This window comes from Anabrus simplex, chromosome 3 (genome assembly GCF_040414725.1).
Source record: "Anabrus simplex isolate iqAnaSimp1 chromosome 3, ASM4041472v1, whole genome shotgun sequence".
NCBI classification, from domain to species: domain Eukaryota; kingdom Metazoa; phylum Arthropoda; class Insecta; order Orthoptera; family Tettigoniidae; genus Anabrus; species Anabrus simplex.
Genome location: NC_090267.1, coordinates 294,984,480 through 295,007,269, shown reverse-complemented (window position 1 = coordinate 295,007,269; position 22,790 = coordinate 294,984,480). Strand labels below are relative to the sequence as shown.

The window sequence follows — 22,790 nt, the reverse complement described above, 5'->3', positions numbered from 1 at the left end:
CCCTTAAAAGAAAATATAATAAAAAGAAACCAACAAGGAATTTAAGAAAGGTTTGACAACTTACCAGGAAATTCAGTCTTCCATTCTGGATGATTGATATTGGCATACAAAACAGCAGATATGGTTGCACCCGTACCCAAAGCCTCGTCAGCTTCCATTTTAGCAGTGCTTCTATGACTATTGAGCCCTGAGGTTCCAGAACTTCCTGACCCATCCAATCCAACATCTGAATCCACAGGAGGCAACCATGGACTGGATGGACTAAATTGTGGACTGCTACAAAGCAAACAAATACTAAATTCTTCAAATATTCACTTTACAATGAGTTGTCTTTACATAAAATTACACCAGAATTAGATCCTGCAACCTTTAGCACAGGACATAATGGAATTGAATAAACAGGTGTCAAATCATATGACTTGATCACTCTCTTTCTGTTGGTTTAATGTTGCACTAACACACTGAAGGTTCTCTGTGAAACATAACGAAATCCACCTTATTTTCTTGACATGGCAAAAGCCCAAATGCCTATATCATATCTGTAAGTAGGGGGCCACGAAAGCATCAATCGTAATATTTAAATTCGGGGATATATAAGCTTAAATGCTCAAATTGTGCCAATTCATACATTGGGCAAACAGGCCGTAACTTCTTAGTAAGATATCAACAACATATTAATGCTGAAAAACATAGGAAGTACTCGGCCATGAGTCTTCATATGACCAAATACAAACACAGTTTTACATCAATAGAAAGGGACTTGACCATTCTACGAACGTTAAACAAAGGCAAATTAATGAATATTCTAGAAAATATCTATATTGAGATTGATCAGAAACAAAATCCCAGCCAGAATATTAATGGAATCACGGAAAGTATCAATATATTATTAGAAGACTCTACCAAATTAGACTCATCTAGAAAAACCATCCAAAGGATAACAAAAAACAACCAACACACCTCCTTCCTACACAATATTCCCCCTACTTTTTCTTCCATTTCCCCTACCCTATCACAGCGCCACTCCTCAGTTAGCTCCACCCTACACAACATTTCACCCGCTTTTCTCACTTCACCTACCTCTTCTTCCGATATTCCCCACCCATCGCAAGTGCCTCACACACGTACACAGAACTCAGTCAGTTAATGACACCGCATAAGGGACGACGTCAAATACGACACGATCGACTGTAAGGTAATCAAATCCTTTTATTCTCACATTTTACAAGGTTTTCTCCTTTAAAATATCCTCCTTTTTACTCATTTTTTTTCCTCGTTTCAGACTCATTTTAATAGTCCAACTGCAACTCAACTTCAACTACGGTTGTTTTATCAAGAGTTCCCCCGATAATTATACGTTAAGAAAATCTTATATAACTCTAATTTTATCTTCAAGATTAACGAATATACACGTCTCCAACATAAAGAAGAACCTTATAGCCGATTTTACTTTGTCACTTGGACATTGACTTGTTGAAATTTTAACCAACATGAATGAACATTTTATTTTATCATCATAACTATCATATGTGTTTTAATTTTCGTGCCATTTTGACAAATCTTTTAGCTATTGTATCATCATAACTATCAAATGTGGTAACTGTCTTGCCATTTTGTGAAATCTTTTAGCTGAAGATGTTTCATAATCGGAACGAAACTTGCCCTAGAGATTAAGCTGGTTTATATCATGTAATTAATAAAACTACTTCTTCTTCTTCTCCTTCTTTTATGACCACATAGGATCACTTTAGTCAGTCCGTCGTTTAAGTCTCTTTGAAGGGATTGTTCGGGCTTTACGGTCCTCCCAGTACTTCTTCAGACGCTCCGATCTTGGTGCCCTTTCCTCAGTTGAAAATGTGCGTGTTGTTGGTTTGTTTAGTGTAAGGGTAAAGCGGAGGTTTGTATTCTTGAGTTTTGTATTCAATTTTATTTTATTTGTGGTGTCTTCTGTTGTAAGGCCTATTTCCTTCCGACCCTTTCTTACTTCTCTGATCCATTTACATCCTGTTGTGGTATTTTTTGAGACGAGATTGTGTTGTACTAGTTGTTTCAGAAGTCTTGAATCCTGCATCCTCAAGATATGTCCAAAGAATCCCAGTCTCCTCTTACGCATAGTATCTGTAATGGGTTCTAGCTCTTTGTACATGACTTTGTTAGGTATTAACCACCACTGTCCATCTTTCTGGTATTTTTTGTTGATGCAGGTTCTTCCAATCCTCTTTTCAATTTCTGAAGTTTGTCAGTCTTTGATTGTTTATTCAGGTAAAACAGTGTTTCTGCTGCATATGTAGTTTCCGGTTTTATAACTGTGTTGTAGTGTTTTATTTTTGTATTTATTGATAGACATTTCTTTTTGTAGATATCCCATGTTAATTTTTGTGCTTTAGCTAATCTATTTGTTCTTATTTGGATTGAGATTTTTTCATTTAGGTTATGTGTTATTACTTCTCCAAGATATTTAAATTGAGTTGCTATTTTGATTTTATTACCATTTATGGTGACTTCTTTTAGCTGTGTTGGTTTTTGGGGCATAATTTCTGTTTTTTCAAATGATATTTTGAGGCCAATTTTATTTGCAATGTTTTGAAGTTCTGATATCTGGGTTTTTGCTTCTTTTATGTCCACTGCTAGTAATGCTAAATCGTCAGCAAAACCCAGGCAATTTGTTTTGATTTTTCGGCCAATCTTTATTTTGGGGAGACATTTCCTAAACCATTCCCTCATTACCATTTCTAGAGCACAGTTAAATAATAGTGGTGAGAGCCCATCTCCCTGCCATAGTCCAGTTTTGATTTCAAATGTCTCTGATGTTTCACCCCTATACTTCACTTTTGATTTGGTGTTGGTGAGAGTCAATTTTATCATGTTTATTAATTTGGGGTGTAGTCCAAGGTGTCTTAAAATTTTAAACAGAGATTCTCTATGGATGCAATCATAAGCTTTCTTGAAATCTACAAATATTATCACCATATCTCTGTTTCTTCTCCTGTTATAGTCCATTATCAACTTGCCCTCCAGGGTCTGAAACCTCCTTGATATTCTCCTAGTTCTTTCTCAAGTTGTAAACTTATCCTATTAAGGATGCTAGGGGCTTTACGTTGCACCGACACAGATAGGTCTTATGGCGACGATGGGATAGGAAAAGCCTAGGAGTTGGAAGGAAGCGGCCGTGGCCTTAATTAAGGTACAGCCCCAGCATTTGCTTGGTGTGAAAATGGGAAACCACGGAAAACCATCTTCAGGGCTGCCGATAGTGGGATTCGAACCTACTATCTCCCGGATGCAAGCCCACAGCCGCGCGCCTCTACGCACACGGCCAACTCGCCCGGTCTATTAAGGATGATTATTGAAAATATTTTGTATATTATGCCTAGGAGCAGGATTCCCCTGTAGTTATTGGGGTCGGTTTTGTCTCCTATTATATAGAAATTGATAAGTATTGGAAGGTTGAAACCTAAAACTTAGTTGTGTTGAGCCAATACAGGATAAAATATGAGATTTATAAGTAGCTTCAATGGTAACACTCAAGGTTGTTCCTTTCTAAAATTTACTGATACACAGTACTGTATTACCCCAATGGCTTCTTTCTCTTCTTTTGTGTCTAGTCTTTTACCACCTGTTTTCATCTTCATGCCTTTTCTGGCATTTTTTCATATTCTACACTTCCTGCATCACGTCTGAAGATTTGCGAAGATGGCTCCTCAGTGAGAGTTGATGCTCACCCTCCGGATGAAGTTGAGAAGCAGAGACAAGTTCATCAAGGGCTCAGAAGAAATAGAGGTAGAAGAACTGGGATCGATCAGGAGAGAGATCTATTTGAAGACGGACAGCAGTGCGTAAAGATGTGGAGACTGTCCTTGTCCTTTTGTGTTTTCATGTTTATCCTTTGTCTCCTCTTTCTACTGATCCCTCTGAATTGTTACTGTGTTCATCTGATTATGTGTTCCTTTCCATGTTTCTATGTACCAGTTATGAAAAAAACAAAGAAAAAACAGTGCAGTATACAAAGTCTGTTGAAGGAAATATGGAAGAATTTCCAATTTCCAGGACTCTTTAGATCCCCCCCCCCCCTCCAACTTATCTATCTCTCTGGACTCCAAACAATATGAATTAGCCTAGTACAAGAACTGTGGCACTCATGAAAGCAACATTCCGTTTAAATGATAGGAAACAAAGTCCATCGTGATTGTTCTATACTGATAAAATTAACCATAATAGGTTAATATGATTGTTTGATCCGTATTGACTAGTCTGAACTAATACTCAAGAAAAATTACTCCTGTTGATGGCCATCAAACAGTGCATTAAAAGAAAGTCATGGCTAGTTTTATACTTTTCAACAAAGAATTCACTTATTTCCTGACACTACACTGCATTCATAAGTTTATAATGTTGCAACCAGCCAACAATCTGAATGTTTTACCATCTGCTATACAGACTACTATGGAATTTCTAATCATCACAAAAACAACTCTCTTTGTTCTATTGATTTTCAATCTCATTCCTTCAACTCTGCTCATTAGAAATACAGTAGAAGTCCGCTATAGCGAGTACCCTGTTATAACGCCAAGTTTTTGCTGTCCCTTCATAATTCTTATATTAAACTCTGTATTATCCTTCGGTTACAGTGAGAGCTCTATCAATGATGTATCCGTTATTACGAGCGCTTAAGCACGCGCAATTTTTCCTGTTACAAATATTTATGCACCACAGCAATTATGTTGCATGCGATCGATTACCTTTGGTACCGTTTCCTTGCTATTTCCACTAGCGAGTTCTCTTGTCGACATTCGAAGGCGATGCCGGGGTAGATTATTAACACCTGTCGTCTGCTGTTCCGTGAAGAAAATTTGAAATAAAAGAGGACATATTCGTAATAAATGCATAAATAACGTGTCCGATAACTGTTGTTAACTCATTAAAAATAAAGGCTCACTAACGATTGCTCAATTTTACTGCTAAATACTGCAATTAAGTAAGAATGGGATAACCTCGAGATATGGCAGAGTGCATAATTGATTTCAGAGGTTAGTTTATATTTTCTCGCATCTGGTTAAATTACGGAAAAGCTATTACGTAAATTTATAGCGCTGGTGCTTGAAGCATGTTTTCATCATACGTATAGTATGGTTAAGTTAGGATAGGTGATGTCGTTTGAATAAGAAAACTGAAACGTTTGCCACAACATGTGATCAATCTTGTTTGGTAAGGTACAGTTTTCTAACTATGTGCATTTGCGAGCTCTCTCGTTGAAATTCGAAGGTGATGTTGTAGTCGATTAGTAATACCCGTTGACTGCCGTAATCTAAAGAAAATTCAAAATGAAAGAGGATAACACCGTTTTCGTAAAAAAATGTGTAAATTTTGTGGCCGATAGCAGTTCTTAACTCATTAAAAATAAAGGCTGAAGTTAAGTAAGAATGTGATACACCTCACGATATGGCAGAGTACATCACTGATATCAGAGGATAGTTCATATTTTCTCGCGTCCAGTTACGTTTCGGAAAGGCACATGTAAATTTTTAGCGAGGAGGTTATAATTTCTCTATTTAGCGAGGAGGTTATCATTTCTTTACATGCTTTACAAATAATTATGTTTTCATGATACATATGCGTTGACAATAAATGACCGCCTCTTTATTATACACTGCTAGCCGCGACAACCGGTTGTACAGTGCCTGTGTGTAACGTCACTAGATCGTGGTAAATAGTGAAGAGAGACTGACGTTCTATCAGCCTCTACAAAAACGTTTCTCAAATCTGCAGAATGGCATCAAAACATGCGAGTCTTCGAATTCCTAGAAAGGCCACAGCCATTCAGTGGCAGAGTTATAACGCATCTACTGTACCTGATGCTTAGTAAAATTAAGAACACTTTTGTGATAGATAGTAGTTCTGTAAAGATACGCAGAAGAGGTATTGCCGGCAAATTAACAACGGGTTCTCATCGATATTATGCTGCCAATTTTATGTTAATAGTTAATAAACATTTGGAAATGTAGAATAATTGTGCATAGGCCTAACTAAAGCCAATACCGTATTTCACGGCATAATCGTCGCACTTTTTATACCAAAATTTTCGAAAAAAATTGTAGGGTGCGACCATTATACGATGAATATTTAATACCAGTATTTGTATTACTCAAAAAATGTATTTATAACTAAATTGTATTTGATACAAATTTAAGATGAACGTAATACTCGCGTTTATACATCAAAATAATTAAAATAGTCTAAAACAAAATTCATAATTTTTCGCAACAATTCGGCGAACGTTTTTTCACCTGAAAATAAAAATGAACGTTTTAAGTTAATATGTCATTAATTTGAGTATTAAAGTTAAAATATTACACTTGCAAAAAATTATCGCTTTGTTGTGAAATGCGGACTTACCGGTACGCAATTTATTCCAAATCTTCGGTGTCGCTATCGCAGGTTTTGCTATCTGATGCGCCGTCCTCGCCTCTGTTAATACCAGTATCAGATTCTTCGTCTCCCTGCCACACTGCGTCATCTTCGGAACCGTCTAGTGCATTCGAAATCCCAGTCCATTTGAAGCTCTTGGAGACTAGTTCAGGTGGTATAAGATCCCAACTCTTCTTCACCCACGAGCATAACAAGTCCAAGGGTGGATGCCTGATATTTCCAGCGGGCGTCAATTGCTGATCGCCGCTCGTCATCCACTCGTTGTAAAATCGACGTAAGTGGTCTTTAAAGGGTTTATTAACACATACGTCTAGTGGCTGCAAAGCAGATGTTAGGCCACCAGGAATGACTATCTGTCGTGTCTTATTTGTAGTGAGAATTTGCTTCACTTCGTTCACGAGGTGACATCGGAAACTATCTAAAACAAGCAGAGCTGGTTGTTTTAGTAGTGCACCAGGTCTTCTATTCCACACAGTTTTAACCCAGTCCAGCATGAGTTCTACGTCCATCCAACCCTTTGGTTGCACTCGTACATGAATTCCACGGGGAAACTGTATATTCTTAGGCATCGTTTCAATCTTGAAAATGATGTAAGGCGGCAACTTTCTCCCGTCAGCTGTAATGGCTAGCATTGCCGTGCATCGCAACTTCTCACTACCGCTGGTTTTCATTAATACACTCCGTGATCCTTTTAGCGCAATAGTGCTGTTGCGAGGCATATCAAAAAAGATTGGAGTCTGATCGGCATTACCGATTTGAGAAAGCAAGTATGAAGTTTCCTTGCGCAAACGTATGACAAATCGGTGAAAATTTACAATCTTGTCCGTGTAATCAGCAAGCAACTTTTGGCTTAGTGTTGTTCTCCTTCGCACAGACAGATTGTGTCGTCGCATGAACCCCTTAATCCACCCACGAGTCGCCTTAAACTGAGTTACCGGTATGTTGTGTTTGCGCGCTACCTCCTGTCCCTTAATTTGTAACATTTCATATGATACACTGCAGCCATTGTTACGTATTTCACTGACGTACCTAAACACTTCTTCGTCAATTATAGGAAACTTCCCTGTTTTAGGACCTCTAAACGCGCGTCTAGAAGGGTTTGTGCTTTTTAGCTTGTTTTTTACTTTCCGCCAGTCACGCACCAACTTTTCACTCACAGAAAATTTTCTTTCTGCAGCTCTGTTCCCGTGCTGTTCAGCGAAGGCAATTACGCTTAGCTTGAAGCCCGCAGAACAGTTTCTATATTTACCCATAATCACTTATAAATGCTTCACACGTTAATGTTTTGCGATATAAATGACTTTCCGCAATTGTTCACTATTAAAACAAATTATTTCTGCAAACACCCCAAACACAAATTAAAAACTTAAATTCTCACACACACATGTGTACAGTAATCACGTAAATCTGAAACAAATAAATGCATCTGTGATCTGTCCATTCCAGAGCAGCCAATACTGTTAGGCAGCAAGGAAGCATGCAACAATTTATCAGTGTAGCTCGTTGGTTGCGACACACTACTGCGCTTGCGCAAATCTCGCAAACCGGACCTCTAGCTAGCGCGGTGTAGATCTACTGTATAGCTGACTGTATTCCGAGACGTCAGTAACAAACATTCTTTTTTTTCAATTTCTTTTAAACATACGGTAATTAGGTTAATATTTCTTCCCAGTTATTGATGATTTTACATTACATTACTGACAAGTTTATAAAATAAAACTTTAATAGCATTGGATAATAATTATCTTGACTGCTTGGATAAAAGTTTTCATCCCATGCCCGGACACTTATGACGTTGTAGTAAGATAAGAGTCTAGCGATGACAACCGAGACATCGTAAATAATTCGGCTGAATAATTCTGTGGAAATCTGCGTTATCGTCTTGGATTTCACTTCGTGCGCAATAACACAGGAGCCGGCCCCATGGTGTAGGGGTAGCGTGCTTGCCTCTTACACGGAGGCCTCGGGTTCAATTCACGGCCGGGTCAGGGAATTTTACCTGTATCTGAGGGCTGGTTCGAGGTCCATTCAACCTACCTAGCCGGTATTTCCTGGCGACGTTGCCGATAAGCGATAACTTACAGCCTTACGTATTTCAAATGGGAACTCATAATATGTAGGTGGTGAATAAATAGTACATTGTCTCGCGACCACGTTGTCAAACTGCCGATAGTCTACCGGTAAGCCATGCGTCGTACATATACCGGTATTATTTATTTATACGTTGTGCAACATGTCGCAAACGTGACTGTGTTGCCAAATTGCCCATAAACCATACACGTATTTAAATTGCGCATTCATGTGCAACTTACGTTGCAGTTCCATTTACCTTTTAACCAGATTAGTGAACAAAATTTGGACGTGCGACGATTATGTAATTAAAGGTTTAAAGTTTAAAGAAGTCAAATATGAAATTGTGAGACCTGTGCACGAAAAATTCAAGGGCAGAAGGGCCATACTGTGGCACAATAAGCTCTTTCCTTGACCTCCAACGTCCGCAATTAGGCATATACATCACTAGCCGCTGAAGTTGGCTGAACCCGGCAAGCGAGACGTGCCCGTAGTGGTTGCCGGTTACATCTGACGCTGAGTAAAAGTAACAGTTTTACAGGCAGCAACAATATTTTCCTGATGGATTGTTGTATTGTAGAGATGCATGGAATAGGTACTGCTGGTAAATTTTCAACGGGTTCTCTTCGGTATTACGATGCCAATTTTAAGTTAATGGTCATTAAACCAACATAAATAAAGAATAATTGTGCAGCCGCCAAAAAATACCGCATAACGAAAGCCAGTGTTAGGCACCTAAAATGCGTACTGTACAACAAAGGCATTCATATGATTTTACAAAGCAATTTTTGAGAATGATTTACATTTTTTGAAGGAAAAAGCGGGGTTTGTCTTGGATTCGGAGAAATGCGGTACTATAATTTTTTCAGAATGAAATTAAACTCACACTTCCATGAAAAATAACAAACAAGTAAGCCGTAGGATACCATCCGCAGAAACGCAAGTTTTGAACAAACTGATTGCCTTTCCATCCGCAGAAACGCAAGTTTTGAACAAACTGATTGCCTTTTCATTCTGATTTTAATGTGCATGGGGGTTCTTTAGACTTTTATAAAAAAATCGGGTATAACGACAATCCGCTATAGCGAGTAAATTTTTCGCTGTTATGAATTCTCGCTATAACGGACTTCTACTGTATAGTTATTGATATTTTCTAAAATTATTAGAAACATAGACTAAAAATAATAATCAGAATACATACTTGCTATACTCATATGGTGACCGTGGAGGAAAGCTAACAGGGGAAGACAGATTTGACTGTACAACAGAAGGTAAAGGGCCCGACACTTGAGACCTGCCAAGGCTCAATCCAGTCTGAAGACCTAGAAATAAAAATTATCCTTATATTTTTTAAACCTGTACAGTTCATCATAAAAAAGAAATTTCCCTTAATATTCTACCACATCCAATGACTGTGATATCATAGAGTAAAACCTCATTAGTACTACACAATTTCATACACATTCTGTATATATCCCACTTTACAGTAATTTATTTAGCTTCTTATATGAATAAAATATGAAGAAGGACCTTTGTTTCTACAGATTTTTTACACATCACTGCTCTAAATCAGTTAACTTATCAAGTAGGCTGTATCCTAAAGTGATTGTATTAAGTATTGTGTACTGTACTTCTGCAAAATATTTCTCAAGTAATGCATGAGCACAGATAACCCACTCTTTTCTGCTTGTTTATTTTTCAATAGTAGTAATAGTAGTAGTAGTAGTAGTAGTAGTAGTAGTAGTAGTAGTAGTAGTAGTAGTAGTAGTAGTAGTAGTAGTAGTTTTTTGTTATGGCAGGGGAAAATCTTTTAAAGACACCACCCTGTGTGGGAGTTGGATTTCCACCAACTAAAAACCCCTGCCCTCTTCACCCAGACCATTCTGGAACTGCTTGTCGGCATGACATCAGAATGGAGTAATGTATGTTATTAAGTTCTTCCTTTCTCTTCTTTCTCCTTTACCCCCATAATGCTTGTCGCCATTGCCTTTACTGTGTTCCAGGCAAACGGGCTCTCTAACATAATCTGAACCAGATTCCCTGGAGTGAGTTGTCGGCCAAGTTGTTGGCAGGCTTTTCTTCGTTCTTCTTCCCATCGAACACAGTAGAAAAAAGCGTGTTCTACTGTATCCCTTTCAGAACAGTACTGACCACCATCTCCCTGCGTCTTTCCCATCTTCATGGCGTATACGCCGAATCTTCCATGTCCTGTCAGGATCTGCGACAGATAGTAATCTACCTGCCGATGTCTACATTTAAGCCAGTCTCCTATGTTGGGTATTAGCTTTTTTGTCCATTGGCCAACATCGGTTGTGCCATCCCATCGGTCTTGCCAGTCTAGTAAGAGTTGGTTCCTCGAGGCTTTCTTTTCTTCAGCAGATATAGTTGCACCCATTTCAAGCCAAAGTTTTCTCTCTACGAGGAGGTCAATGGGAATACTGGCAGCTACAACTTGTAAAGCTGCTGTCGAAACAGTTCGATAAGCACAGGTAACTCTGAGCAGCATTTTCCTCTGTACTCTTTTCATAGCTCTTCGGTGAATCTTCCTCCTGAGTGCATTGTGCCAGATAGGTGCAGCATAAAGTAAAATGGAATATACTGCAGAGCACATAATCTGTCTCTTAACTGTTCTTGGTCCCCCGATGTTAGGCATAAGTCTGGCTAATGCCGATGCCTTCTTCTCTGCCTTTTGGGTTACTGCCTTCATATGTGCACCAAATGTGCAATTCCTATCAATAAGAACCCCAAGGTATCGTACAGACTTTCCTGGGATAACCTCTGTATCATTTAATAAGAAACAGACATTTTTCCAATTCCTGGAACCTTTCAAAATTACAGCCTCAGGCTTATGTGGAGCCAATCTCAACTTATTATTTACCATCCAAAGGTTAACTCGTCTCAGTGATTCATTTACTCGGAAGGTCAGTTCTTCTACATTCTCTGCTATTACCACTATTGCAAGGTCATCTGCATAACCAATGGATGTTGTCCCTTTTGTCAGCTGCAGGCGTAAGACACCATCATATAGAATGTTCCACAAGGTGGGTCCTGGGACAGATCCCTGTGGAACGCCAGCACTCATTTCAAGATCTTCTAAATCATGAAATCGTATTCTTCGTCCTTTGAAGTACTTAACGATTATTTGTTGTAGATACTGAGAAATGTTCATCCTACGAAGTTCTCTCAAAATAATGCTCCAAGAAGCAGTGTTAAAAGCATTTTTGACATCTAGCGTTATCAAGGCAGCCCATTTCTCACTGCTTTCTGCCTGTATTTGAATCACCCTCTCAATAGCTTGGGTTGTGGTTCTACCCTTTCTAAATCCAAACTGGTTCGAAGAAAGTCCTCCCTGTTGTTCAAGTTCTTTCTCCAGTCTAGTTTTAATCAATCCTTCGTAAAGTTTGCTCAAGGTGTTTAATAAGCACAGTGGCCTGTATGCTGATGGATCTAATGATAGTTTCCCTGCCTTCAATAACAGCACTAGCTTGGCTACTTTCCACTCATCGGGGAATTCACGCTTTTTTAATAAATCATTGAAGACTGATAAGATCCAACCAGGTGCCACCTCAACTGCATACTTGATGGCTTCTGGTGGGATTCCATCTACACCTGCTTTCTGCCTGAATTTAAACGACCAATAATGGACATACTGCAGGCGAATCTCATGAGGAAATCCGACAGTCATGACATTATGTATGCGACAGCCTTGGAAAAGAAAGTAGACTTAGTACTTGTTAGCGAGCCAAACAGAAGGCGAGTAGCTGAAGGTGGTTGGTTCACGGACAAAAGATGTGATGTAGCTGCATATTTTTTAAATGATAAGTTGGAGGTGCTAAGCATAAGGGCAGAAGAAGGATATTTGGGTATTCAACTTCAGCAATATCAGATTTATTGTTGTTATATCTCTCCTAACATCCCTTTTGATACTTTCAAAGCTGAAGTAGATGCAATAGTTCAGGACTGCATGGCATCAGGTATTGAATCTATCATTCTCGGAGACCTAAATGTCAATCTTGATTAATAAATTTCATGATGTTCCATATTGATATCTATAGTATGTCATAGAAAGAAAGAGATCCACCTTATCAATACTAAATTTAATATTGTTATTTAAAACAGGACCGGTTTCGACTTATTACAAGTCATCTTCAGCTGTCATTTACATACACATTAGAATCATGTTCAAACAGTTGTATCTTACAAATAAACATGTCGTGTTTGATAGACATTAGGTAGTATGTCTAGAAGTGAAATTCTGCTTCTTACATCTAAGTTTAAAGGATCAAGAATATTAAAAAGATATCTATCTTTAACACATTAAAAAATTACAACACATGATAAAATTTCTTGTTTACACCTGACCTTGAATATAGCATTATCGTTCAAGTTTTACTAATAATAGTTCTTAAAAGGACTTTTATATTGCATTGTTTTTAGTCGACTAAATATGCTTAAATGTAGCCGCATGTGCTTATACAGATACTTCTTATTAGGCTTAGACTTCGTCAAAATGAGTAATGTGAATTCAAAGTTGAAATTACAATAACAAAGTGAAGTGCGTTTGAATTAATAGTGATCTAGGTAATTGTAACCTCTGTTGAATAACTCCTGCAATTATATGCTATTTAAAATACACTTCATGCAAAGAAGACATTAGCACACTTCAATATATAAAAAGTAGAAAGGTATAAAACAATCATATACGTTTTGTGAAATTCATATGAAGTAATGTAATGTAATGTAATGTAATGTGTATGTAAATGACAGCTGAAGATGACTTGTAATAAGTCGAAACCGGTCCTGTTTTAAATAACAATATTAAATTTAGTATTGATAAGGTGGATCTCTTTCTTTCTATGACATACCTAAATGTCAAGTCGCCTCTGTGGGGGGCATCAACTGCAGATCGTAGGGGAGAATATTGGGCAGAATGGATAGCGACCCTAGACTTGGAGGTTCATAACACTGGAATCTTACCAACTTTTTCCAGAGGGAACTCAGAGTCCTTCATAGACGTCACCTGCTCAACGCAGGGTATAGCATCATTCATTGTTGACTGGGAAGTTATGGAAGATGAATCTCTCAGCGACCATCGTTTTATTTACTTTCAAGTTAAGGGATCAAAGAAGCTTAATGATATCACGAAAATGGTGTGGAACAATAATTGGGAAACTTTTAAAATTGCAATCGAGTGGATGTCACAAACTGTAGATACAGTGCAACATACTCTAAAAGATGTAACTGCTGTTCTTAAAGATGCTTGTAGGACCAGTCGATTGAGGGGATCAACAAAATATAAAACACGAGTCCCTTACAGGTGGAACAATGAAATAGACATGCAAAGGAAAGACTGCAATTGCAAGAGACGAATTCTTACAAGATCTAGGAAAAAAATCAGCCAGGTCAACTTAATACAATTAGAAGCTGACTATAAGGCATCAAAGAGGCAACTAATGAAGCTAATAAAGGATTCTAAGAGAAATCTCTGGCAAAAGCTATGCGAAGATCTAGACAGTGATATCTGGGGAGTGGGATATAAGATAGTGACCGGTCGAATAATCAACAGGGTACCAGTTCAGCTCCCAGCTGATAGAAGGAAAGCCATAGCAATGGAGTTGTTCCCTTGTACTAATGACAGACTTGAAACGGAATCAGATTTTTGTGTTGCAGAACCGTTCACTGTGGTTGAGTTATAAGAGGTAGCACGCAATATGAAGACTGGTAAGGCACCAGGTGTAGATGGAATCCCACCAGAAGCCATCAAGTATGCAGTTGAGGTGGCACCTGGTTGGATCTTATCAGTCTTCAATGATTTATTAAAAAAGCGTGAATTCCCCAATGAGTGGAAAGTAGCCAAGCTAGTGCTGTTATTGAAGGCAGGAAAACTATCATTAGATCCATCAGCACACAGGCCACTGTGCTTATTAAACACCTTGAGCAAACTTTATGAAGGATTGATTAAAACTAGACTGGAGAAAGAACTTGAACAACAGGGAGGACTTTCTTCGAACCAGTTTGGATTTAGAAAGGGTAGAACCACAACCCAAGCAATTGAGAAGGTGATTCAAATACAGGCAGAAAGCAGTGAGAAATGGGCTGCCTTGATAACGCTAGATGTCAAAAATGCTTTTAACACTGCTTCTTGGAGCATTATTTTGAGAGAACTTCGTAGGATGACCATTTCTCAGTATCTACAATAAATAATCGTTAAGTACTTCAAAGGACGACGAATACGATTTCATGATTTAGAAGATCTTGAAATGAGTGCTGGCGTTCCACGGGGATCTGTCCCAGGACCCACCTTGTGGAACATTCTATATGATGGTGTCTTACGCCTGCAGCTGACAAAAGGGACAACATCTATTGGTTATGCAGATGACCTTGAAATAGTGGTAATAGCAGAGAATGTAGAAGAACTGACCTTCCGAGTAAATGAATCACTGAGACGAGTTAACCTTTGGATGGTAAATAATAAGTTGAGATTGGCTCCACATAAGACTGAGGCTGTAATTTTGAAAGGTTCCAGGAATTGGAAAAATGTCCGTTTCTTATTAAATGATACAGTGATTATCCCAGGAAAGTCTGTACGATACCTTGGGGTTCTTATTGACAGGAATTGCACATTTGGTGCACATGTGAAGGCAGTAACCCAAAAGGCAGAGAAGAAGGCATCGGCATTAGCCAGACTTATGCCTAACATCGGGGGACCAAGAACAGTTAAGAGACAGATTATGTGCTCTGCAGTATATTCCATTTTACTTTATGCTGCACCTATCTGGCACAATGCACTCAGGAGGAAGATTCACCGAAGAGCTACGGAAAGAGTACAGAGGAAAATGCTGCTCAGAGTTACCTGTGCATATCGAACTGTTTTGACAACAGCTTTACAAGTTGTAGCTGCCAGTATTCCCATTGACATCCTCGTTGTAAAGAGAAAACTTTGGCATGAAAGGGGTGCAACTATATCTGCTGAAGAAAAGAAAGCCTCGAGGAACCAACTCTTACTAGACTGGCAAAACCGATGGGATGGCACAACCGATGTTGGCCAATGGACAAAAAAGATAATACCCAACATAGGAGACTGGCTTAAATGTAGACATCGGCAGGTAGATTACTATCTGTCACAGATCCTAACAGGACATGGAAGATTCGGCGTATACGCCATGAAGATGGGAAAGACGCAGGGAGATGGTTGTCGGTACTGTTCTGAAAGGGATACAGTAGAACACACTTTTTTCTACTGTGTTCGATGGGAAGAAGAACGAAGGAAAGCCTGCCAACAACTTGGCCGACGACTCACGCCAGGGAATCTGGTTCAGATTATGTTAGAGAGCCCGTTTGCCTGGAACACAGTAAAGGCAATGGCGACAAGCATTATGGGGATGAAGGAGAAAGAAGAGAAAGGAAGAACTTAATAATATACATCACTCCATTCTGATGTCATGCCGACAAGCAGTTCCAGAACGGTCTGAGTGAAGAGGGCAGGGGTTTTTAGTTGGTGGAAATCCAACTCCCACACACAGTGGTCTCTTTAAAAGATTTTCCCCTGCCGTAACAAACAAAAAAGTAGTAGTAGTAGTAGTAGTAGTAGTAGTAGTAGTAGTAATGCAGTATGGAGTAAGAAACAGTGAGGCATGTAACACCAGGTTGTTCAGTGCTGACATTCATAAACTACAAGCAAAGACACAAACTTATTGGTAAGATTATACATAGTGCATTTGCCATCAAGTATGGTTTGGTCACAACTCTAGTGGAACTGTATTACCTGTACAAGAAAACAACAGATACGAATACAAAGTGTACTAGGACATGAGCATCCTGACTGACGGAAATATAGCTCATATAGACCAGATGTCACTCTGTAGATTGCAGTGCCAAACACGTTTGGATGGTGCGCTTTGCAGTGCTCTACAGTTCAAATATTCAGTCAACTAAAAATCAGTGGTGAGTGGACCAAGTAACGATAGTACCAGTTGTAATTGGAGCAACAGAACTGGTGCAAAACAACCTGAAACAGTCCCCGAAAAAGCTTCAGCTGCCCATCTAACTGATTGGACACATCCAAAAAGCTGTAGTTCTCAGCATCAGTAGAATTATGCCCAAGTTTCCCAATGACAGTTCAGTGTAAATTTAGAAAGTAATCCGAAGTACAACTGTGTTTGACCATTATTTACCCATGCAATTACAATGAAGTATCAGATGAGAAATCTGTGAGCTATGTAATAATAATAACTTTACAAAGGAAATTTTAATGTGTCCTCCTATTCAATATATAATTCCATCAGCAGATGGAGTAATAAAAGTCAAACATGTTTCGACTCGTTTGAGCCATCTTCAGTGAAGAGAGGGAAGGGGAGTGTAAAAGTTATTTACATAATAGAAGCTAAACATGTGTTAAAAACATAATGAAGAACAGACGAAAAACAAAAGAGACATGATAGAAAAACAAACAAACAAAAAAACCAATACAATATACACACATAAACCACTCGTTTGAGACATTTTCAGTGAAAACAGTTAACATTTTTACATAATTGAAGGTGTGTTAAACCTAAGAAGAAAATAAATGAGATAGGACAGAAATAAACACTTATTGTTCGTTTCCATCTTCTTTTTTTTTTTTCTTTTGCTAGTTGCTTTACGTCGCTCCGACACAGATAGGTCTTATGGCGGCGACGGGACAGGAAAGGGCTAGGAGTGGGAAGGAAGTGGCCGTGGCCTTAATTAAGGTACAGCCCCAGCATTTGCCTGGTGTTTCCATCTTCTTAGGTAACACACTTTTTAGATTCAATTGTGTAAAAATGTTAACTTTCTTCACTGAAGATGTCTCAAAGGAGTTGTTTATTACTTCATCTAATGATGGAAATGTGTGTATATTGTATTGTTTTTTATTTCCTTCATGTCTCTTTTGTTTTTCAATTGTTCCTTCATTATGTTTTAACACATTTTTAGCTTCTATTATGTAAATAATTTTTACCCCACTCTTTTCACTGAAGATGGCTCAAACGAGTCGAAACATGTTTGACTTTTATTACTACATCTAATGATGGAATTATGTTAAATAATGAATAGGAGGACACACTAAATTTTCCTTTGTAAAGTGAAAACCATCAACACGGAATGATTCTAATATATTGTAATAATAAGAAGAAAAAGAAGAACAGCAACATTTTTTTTTAAAGTTTCTTTAAGAATGCAAAAAGATGGGATCTAGACAAGTTGAAAGAAAAGAGTGTGAGGAATTGTTTCAAGGAACATGTTGAAAAAGGACTAAATGAAAAGGCTGAAGGAAACACTATAAAAGAAGAGTGGAGAGTCATGAAAAATGAAGTCAGTAGGGCTGCTGAAGAGATGTTAGGAAGGAAGAAAACATCAAATCAAATCAAATCAAATCAAATCAAATCAAATCAAAATCTCTTTATTTGCAAATGAGGTGTCTACCTCGGTGGCAAATGGTACACTAAAATACATTATTGTCAAGCACTAAATTTTAAATTAACAGGAGATGAAGAAAATTTTCCTAGAATACAATATTATACAATTTACACTAATAATTTTTTCTATTAAACACACAGATCATCCTTAATAAATTTATATTGTTTACAAAATTCTACTTATAATATCTTACAAACATAGTCAACTCATATACAGTACGGTATGTGAAATTACGTCTAATAATACTATACAACTGGTATAAGATTAAAATTAACACTGAATTTATTTACATATTTATATTTTACCCATTTTGGAACCTAAGTAGCATAACGACCTGCTGCGTCTTAACCAGAGCCCCTTTTGCCACCACTTTTCAGAGTTCCTGAAGGGCCTTCACAGCTACCGTAGCGGTCCCAGGGCCCTCGAAGTCCCCACTGTACTTCACCCCTACAGGCAGTCCCCTACTTGGGCTGTCCAAACTCCTTAGACCATGGGATGGAATTAATTTAATCACACACATTTATTATTTACAATATATCCTGCACTGGTCGAATGCCCTCTAACATTTAATTTATTATCTCTGTTGTTGTTTATTCTCTTCTTGAATATCTGTACAGATTTTGGAAAAGGATCAAACACTACCCCTGGTAAACTGTTCCACTCCTTCACGCCCTTCCCAATGAAAGAAAATTTACCCCAATCGCTTCTGCTAAAATTCCTTCTAATTTTGTACTTGTGGTCAGTTCTACCAATATAATTATTTTCCAACCGAAGCCTCTCATGGATATCTCCCCATGCTTCTTCTCCTGTATAGGCTCTATATAATCCTATAAGTCTACTTTTCTCCCTTCTCTTACTTAAAGTTTCCCACCCAAGTTCCTTTAACATTTCTGATACACTACTCTTTCTCCTGAAATCCCCTGTTACAAACCTTGCTGCTTTCCTCTGCACACCATCTAGTTCTTCTATTAGGTATTCTTGGTGAGGATCCCAAACACTGTTTGCATATTCCAATAATGGACGAACCATACTTAAGTAACTTTTTTCTTTTAATTCTTTGTTGCATCCTTTAAGTAGCCTCATTATGACATGTAACGATCTGTATGCTTTCCCAACAACGTCATCAACATGACCCTTCAGTGCAAATTACTTTCAAATCTCACACCTAAGTATTTGCACTTGCCATCTTTTGGGATAACTACTTCATCCAAAGTATATTCAAATTCAGTTTTAAAGCTCCTGTTTGTAAATGTTGTAACAGTTGATTTGCCTCCATTAATCTTCATATTATTTTCTTCAACCCATTCTTGGATACTGTCAAGGTCCCTTTGTAATTCTGAACAATCCTCAATGTTATTTATTTCCCTGTAAACAATTATGTCATCTGCATACAATCTTATTTTCGATGTTATATTGTTCCCTAAGTCATTTGCGTATATTAAGAAAAGTAACGGACCGATTATACTACCCTGTGCAATTCCCTTCCAGACTTTCCCTTCCTGTGATATATTATTTCCTACTTTGACTTTCTGAACCCTTGAATTTAGAAATGTTCTTATCCAACGTATAACCCTTACGTCCAATCCTATTCCCTCCAATTTCTTTAATAATATTCCATGTTCCACTCTATCAAAGGCTTTGGAAAGATCTATAGCTATGCAATCTAACTGGCCTCCTGAATCTAACTGATCTGATATGTCCTGCTGAAGTCCCACCAGTTGTGCCTCGCAAGAAAATTTCTTTCTAAATCCATACTGGCTCCTCATGAACCAATTTTTATCATCACATATCCCTCTGATGTACTTTGCTATTAAAATCTCCAGTATTTTACAAACTATACTGGTCAGGCTGATTGGTCTGTAGTTCTCTGGTTTCCTTTTTCCACCCTTTCCTTTATAAATTGGTATTATTATAGATTCCTTCCATTCCTTTGGTATCACATTATTATTTATGACATAGTCAAAGAGAAATTTTAAATAAGGCACTATATACCACCCCATTGTCTTCAATACCTCCCCAGTAATTTGATCACTTCCTGCTGCTTTTCCTTGCTGAAGCAGTTGGATTTCTCTGAAAATGTCTTCATTTGTAAATGAGAAGCTTCTTGTTTCCCTCTGTGTCTCTCCCTCTCTATCTTCTGTTACGGTTTCCAAGTCCTGACAATCTTCTACTGAATCTCAGAATTCCCTACTAAAGAGGTTTGCTTTCTCAGTATCTGTTAAATAGTGTTCACCCCCTTCTCCCACCATTGTAGGAATTTGGATTCCTTTTCCTTTTTGATTCCTAATATATTGTACCATTACGTTACATTAGCGGCCGTCAATGGAATGAATACAGTGGACAAAGATGGCGGACAATAACTTCAGGTGCAAGTACACAGAGTAGTGATCGAATAAATCGATATCGCCCGGCCGCAAGGGAAAAGAATTTCAAGAGTTAAATAATGACGGACGGAAAAATTTGAAAGAGAACGATTCTTGACTACTTTGTGACTGATGAAAGATACAAGTTTAAGGGAAGCTGCACGGCTTATAATAAGATTATTAAAAGATCAACTCAACGTCACATACGGAAATATTGATATATTAACGGAATAGAAGACTCTATCTGCAAGAATACAATACGGAAAAGGAGTATATTTGAAAGAAATATTCGTCACTGTGAGATCTGAAGTCAGAATCGGGAAAAGAAAGCTTCAGCTGAATTACACGTTGCCGAAAGTAGTACCATAACGGCAAAATTTATTGTTTCCAGGAGGGAGGCAATAGCTGTTTAAGCAAAAGAAAGAACAAGGAATAGGCCAAATTAGAGAACATTATAAATTTAAAGAAAAGAATATTTTCGTCTAACATGAGTTTCCAACAACAAGTATTGGGAATTGAATTGCCTATTTTTCACCAGTATACTATGTACTCTACCATGTTTTTGTTCTTTTATGATTGCATGATGACTGGTGACATGGACTCAGCTTAAACAGAGGAAATGTTTTGCTCAAGACTGATTAGCTCAAGCCAAGACCCAAGATGAAGCCGCAGATGACGTAGTCTTCGGATCGCAGCGATTGCCTGTTCCATGATGCCGTAGTCCAGCTGAGAGCCAGCAGAAATCCAGTTTTGAGATAAGTATTACGAGTTGCATCGTAATGAATTTCAAATCAATTAATGAAAAATATTTATAGGTATACAGGAGTGCTAGATATAAGAGATCAAGTGCCAATGAGAAGATATATGAATATAAATGCGATTTATTAGCCGATGAAAAGTGCTATTTTGTGCTATATAACTGCAGTGCTAATGTGATAATGTTAAGGTTATTGGAAACTAGATCTGACTGTGTATTTATGCATGTTTTGTGCCAATTAATACGTATAGACCGTGAAGCGTTTAACCAGTTGTGGATGTATAAATATAAGCGAGATATAAGACGTAACCTAGAAATTCGGGTCAATATGTATACCAACCATGGCCAGTATGATAATAATATGATAAAGAAGTGTTTGATATTACGAAGTTGCAGTGTATAAAGAATAGTCAGGTTATTGAATACTGCGTCCGTAATACAGGGGTTATTTTAGTGGAATTGAGTGATGATATATTTTAAATATGAAGATATATATATTTACAGAGGAAATGAAATGTTAATGTGGCATGTTATATGTAGAATGAGGAAACATGCTTCTGTTCGTTATTGAAGAATGGGATAGATAATTAGAATGCGGATTCCTGTGTTACGTAATATATTAGATTTGGGTTAGCACTGCAAGTAATGAATATAGGCCATGTTGAGTTGAATGCATATTTCGATCCATGTTGTTTTTGTTTCGTTGTAACTTTCGGAAGAGGATATGGTGAGGTTACGTGTTTGTTACGTATTACGATATATATATCTTTAGGAGTAGAATGAAATCTCGCACATTTACGTATTTGAAGGTCGGTATGTTAGCGCTTACCCGAAGTACGGTCTGCTTTATCGAAACTATGGCACAGCGAAGAAATATTTGGGAGTATGTAAATATTTTAGCACATGACTTGCACTGTATGGCACGATTTTCGCAGATTAGAATGACGTACCGTCAAATCTATAGCACTCCGTACTAGATTTAGTTGGTTTATGTTGTACAGATGGTGATGTACTGAATTAATCTATTCATTTGGGTTATGATAGGAATTTTTGGTAACTATATGGGTGTTTTGAACCCATAATTAAAAATGCTAATGCTTATCTCGTAACGTGGAAAGTCACTAACAAGAAGCCAAACGTATATTTAAATTGTTGGTCAAATAGACCGAAAACCAAAATAAAACTTAACTTATGCCCCAAAGAAAATTCCAAACAACATTAAATGAAAGATATTCCACTCCTCCTTGATTTAATAAAGGTCTGATCCCTATTTGTCCCCTCATACGAATTTAATCATGGAAGATATGGTATAATTTGGTTATTATCAATTATGTAAGCAAATGTATTGAAGATTTGAACGTTTTTCAAATATGTTTATTCCGGAACCCAAGCACTTTGGGGATGATACTTAAAATATTACGATTTTCCTTTCCTTATTGCCAATGAATATATATGATTCATTGTAATTATACATTAGCATGCTAATAAATTGTATATAGATTTGATTTTGCATTTATAATCCTTAAGTAGGTAGTAGTAGGATAGCATACGGAATTATTGAGCTAGCTTACGCTTAATATTAGGTGAGGATCTGATAACTTCTTTTAATATAAGGATATATTATAAATATTTCAACGGATGGCGACTCTTCAACGGAATCCGCGATTTATTTAATGCATTTAGGAACAACGAAGTGAGTTTTACCCTGAGAAATGATTATATGCCATATGTTAGAACTT

At 37.7% G+C, this 22,790-nt stretch overlaps 1 protein-coding gene across 1 annotated transcript in view; it reads right to left on the bottom strand.

Annotated features, from left to right (window-relative positions):
* Positions 1-22,790, bottom strand: part of LOC136866781 (histone-lysine N-methyltransferase 2C-like) — an 811,555-nt gene that overhangs the window by 455,345 nt on the left and 333,420 nt on the right. Inside the window, 2 exon segments of the mRNA XM_067143888.2 lie at positions 65-276; positions 9,698-9,818. Of these exon segments, the coding sequence (XP_066999989.2) occupies positions 65-276; positions 9,698-9,818 (333 nt within the window).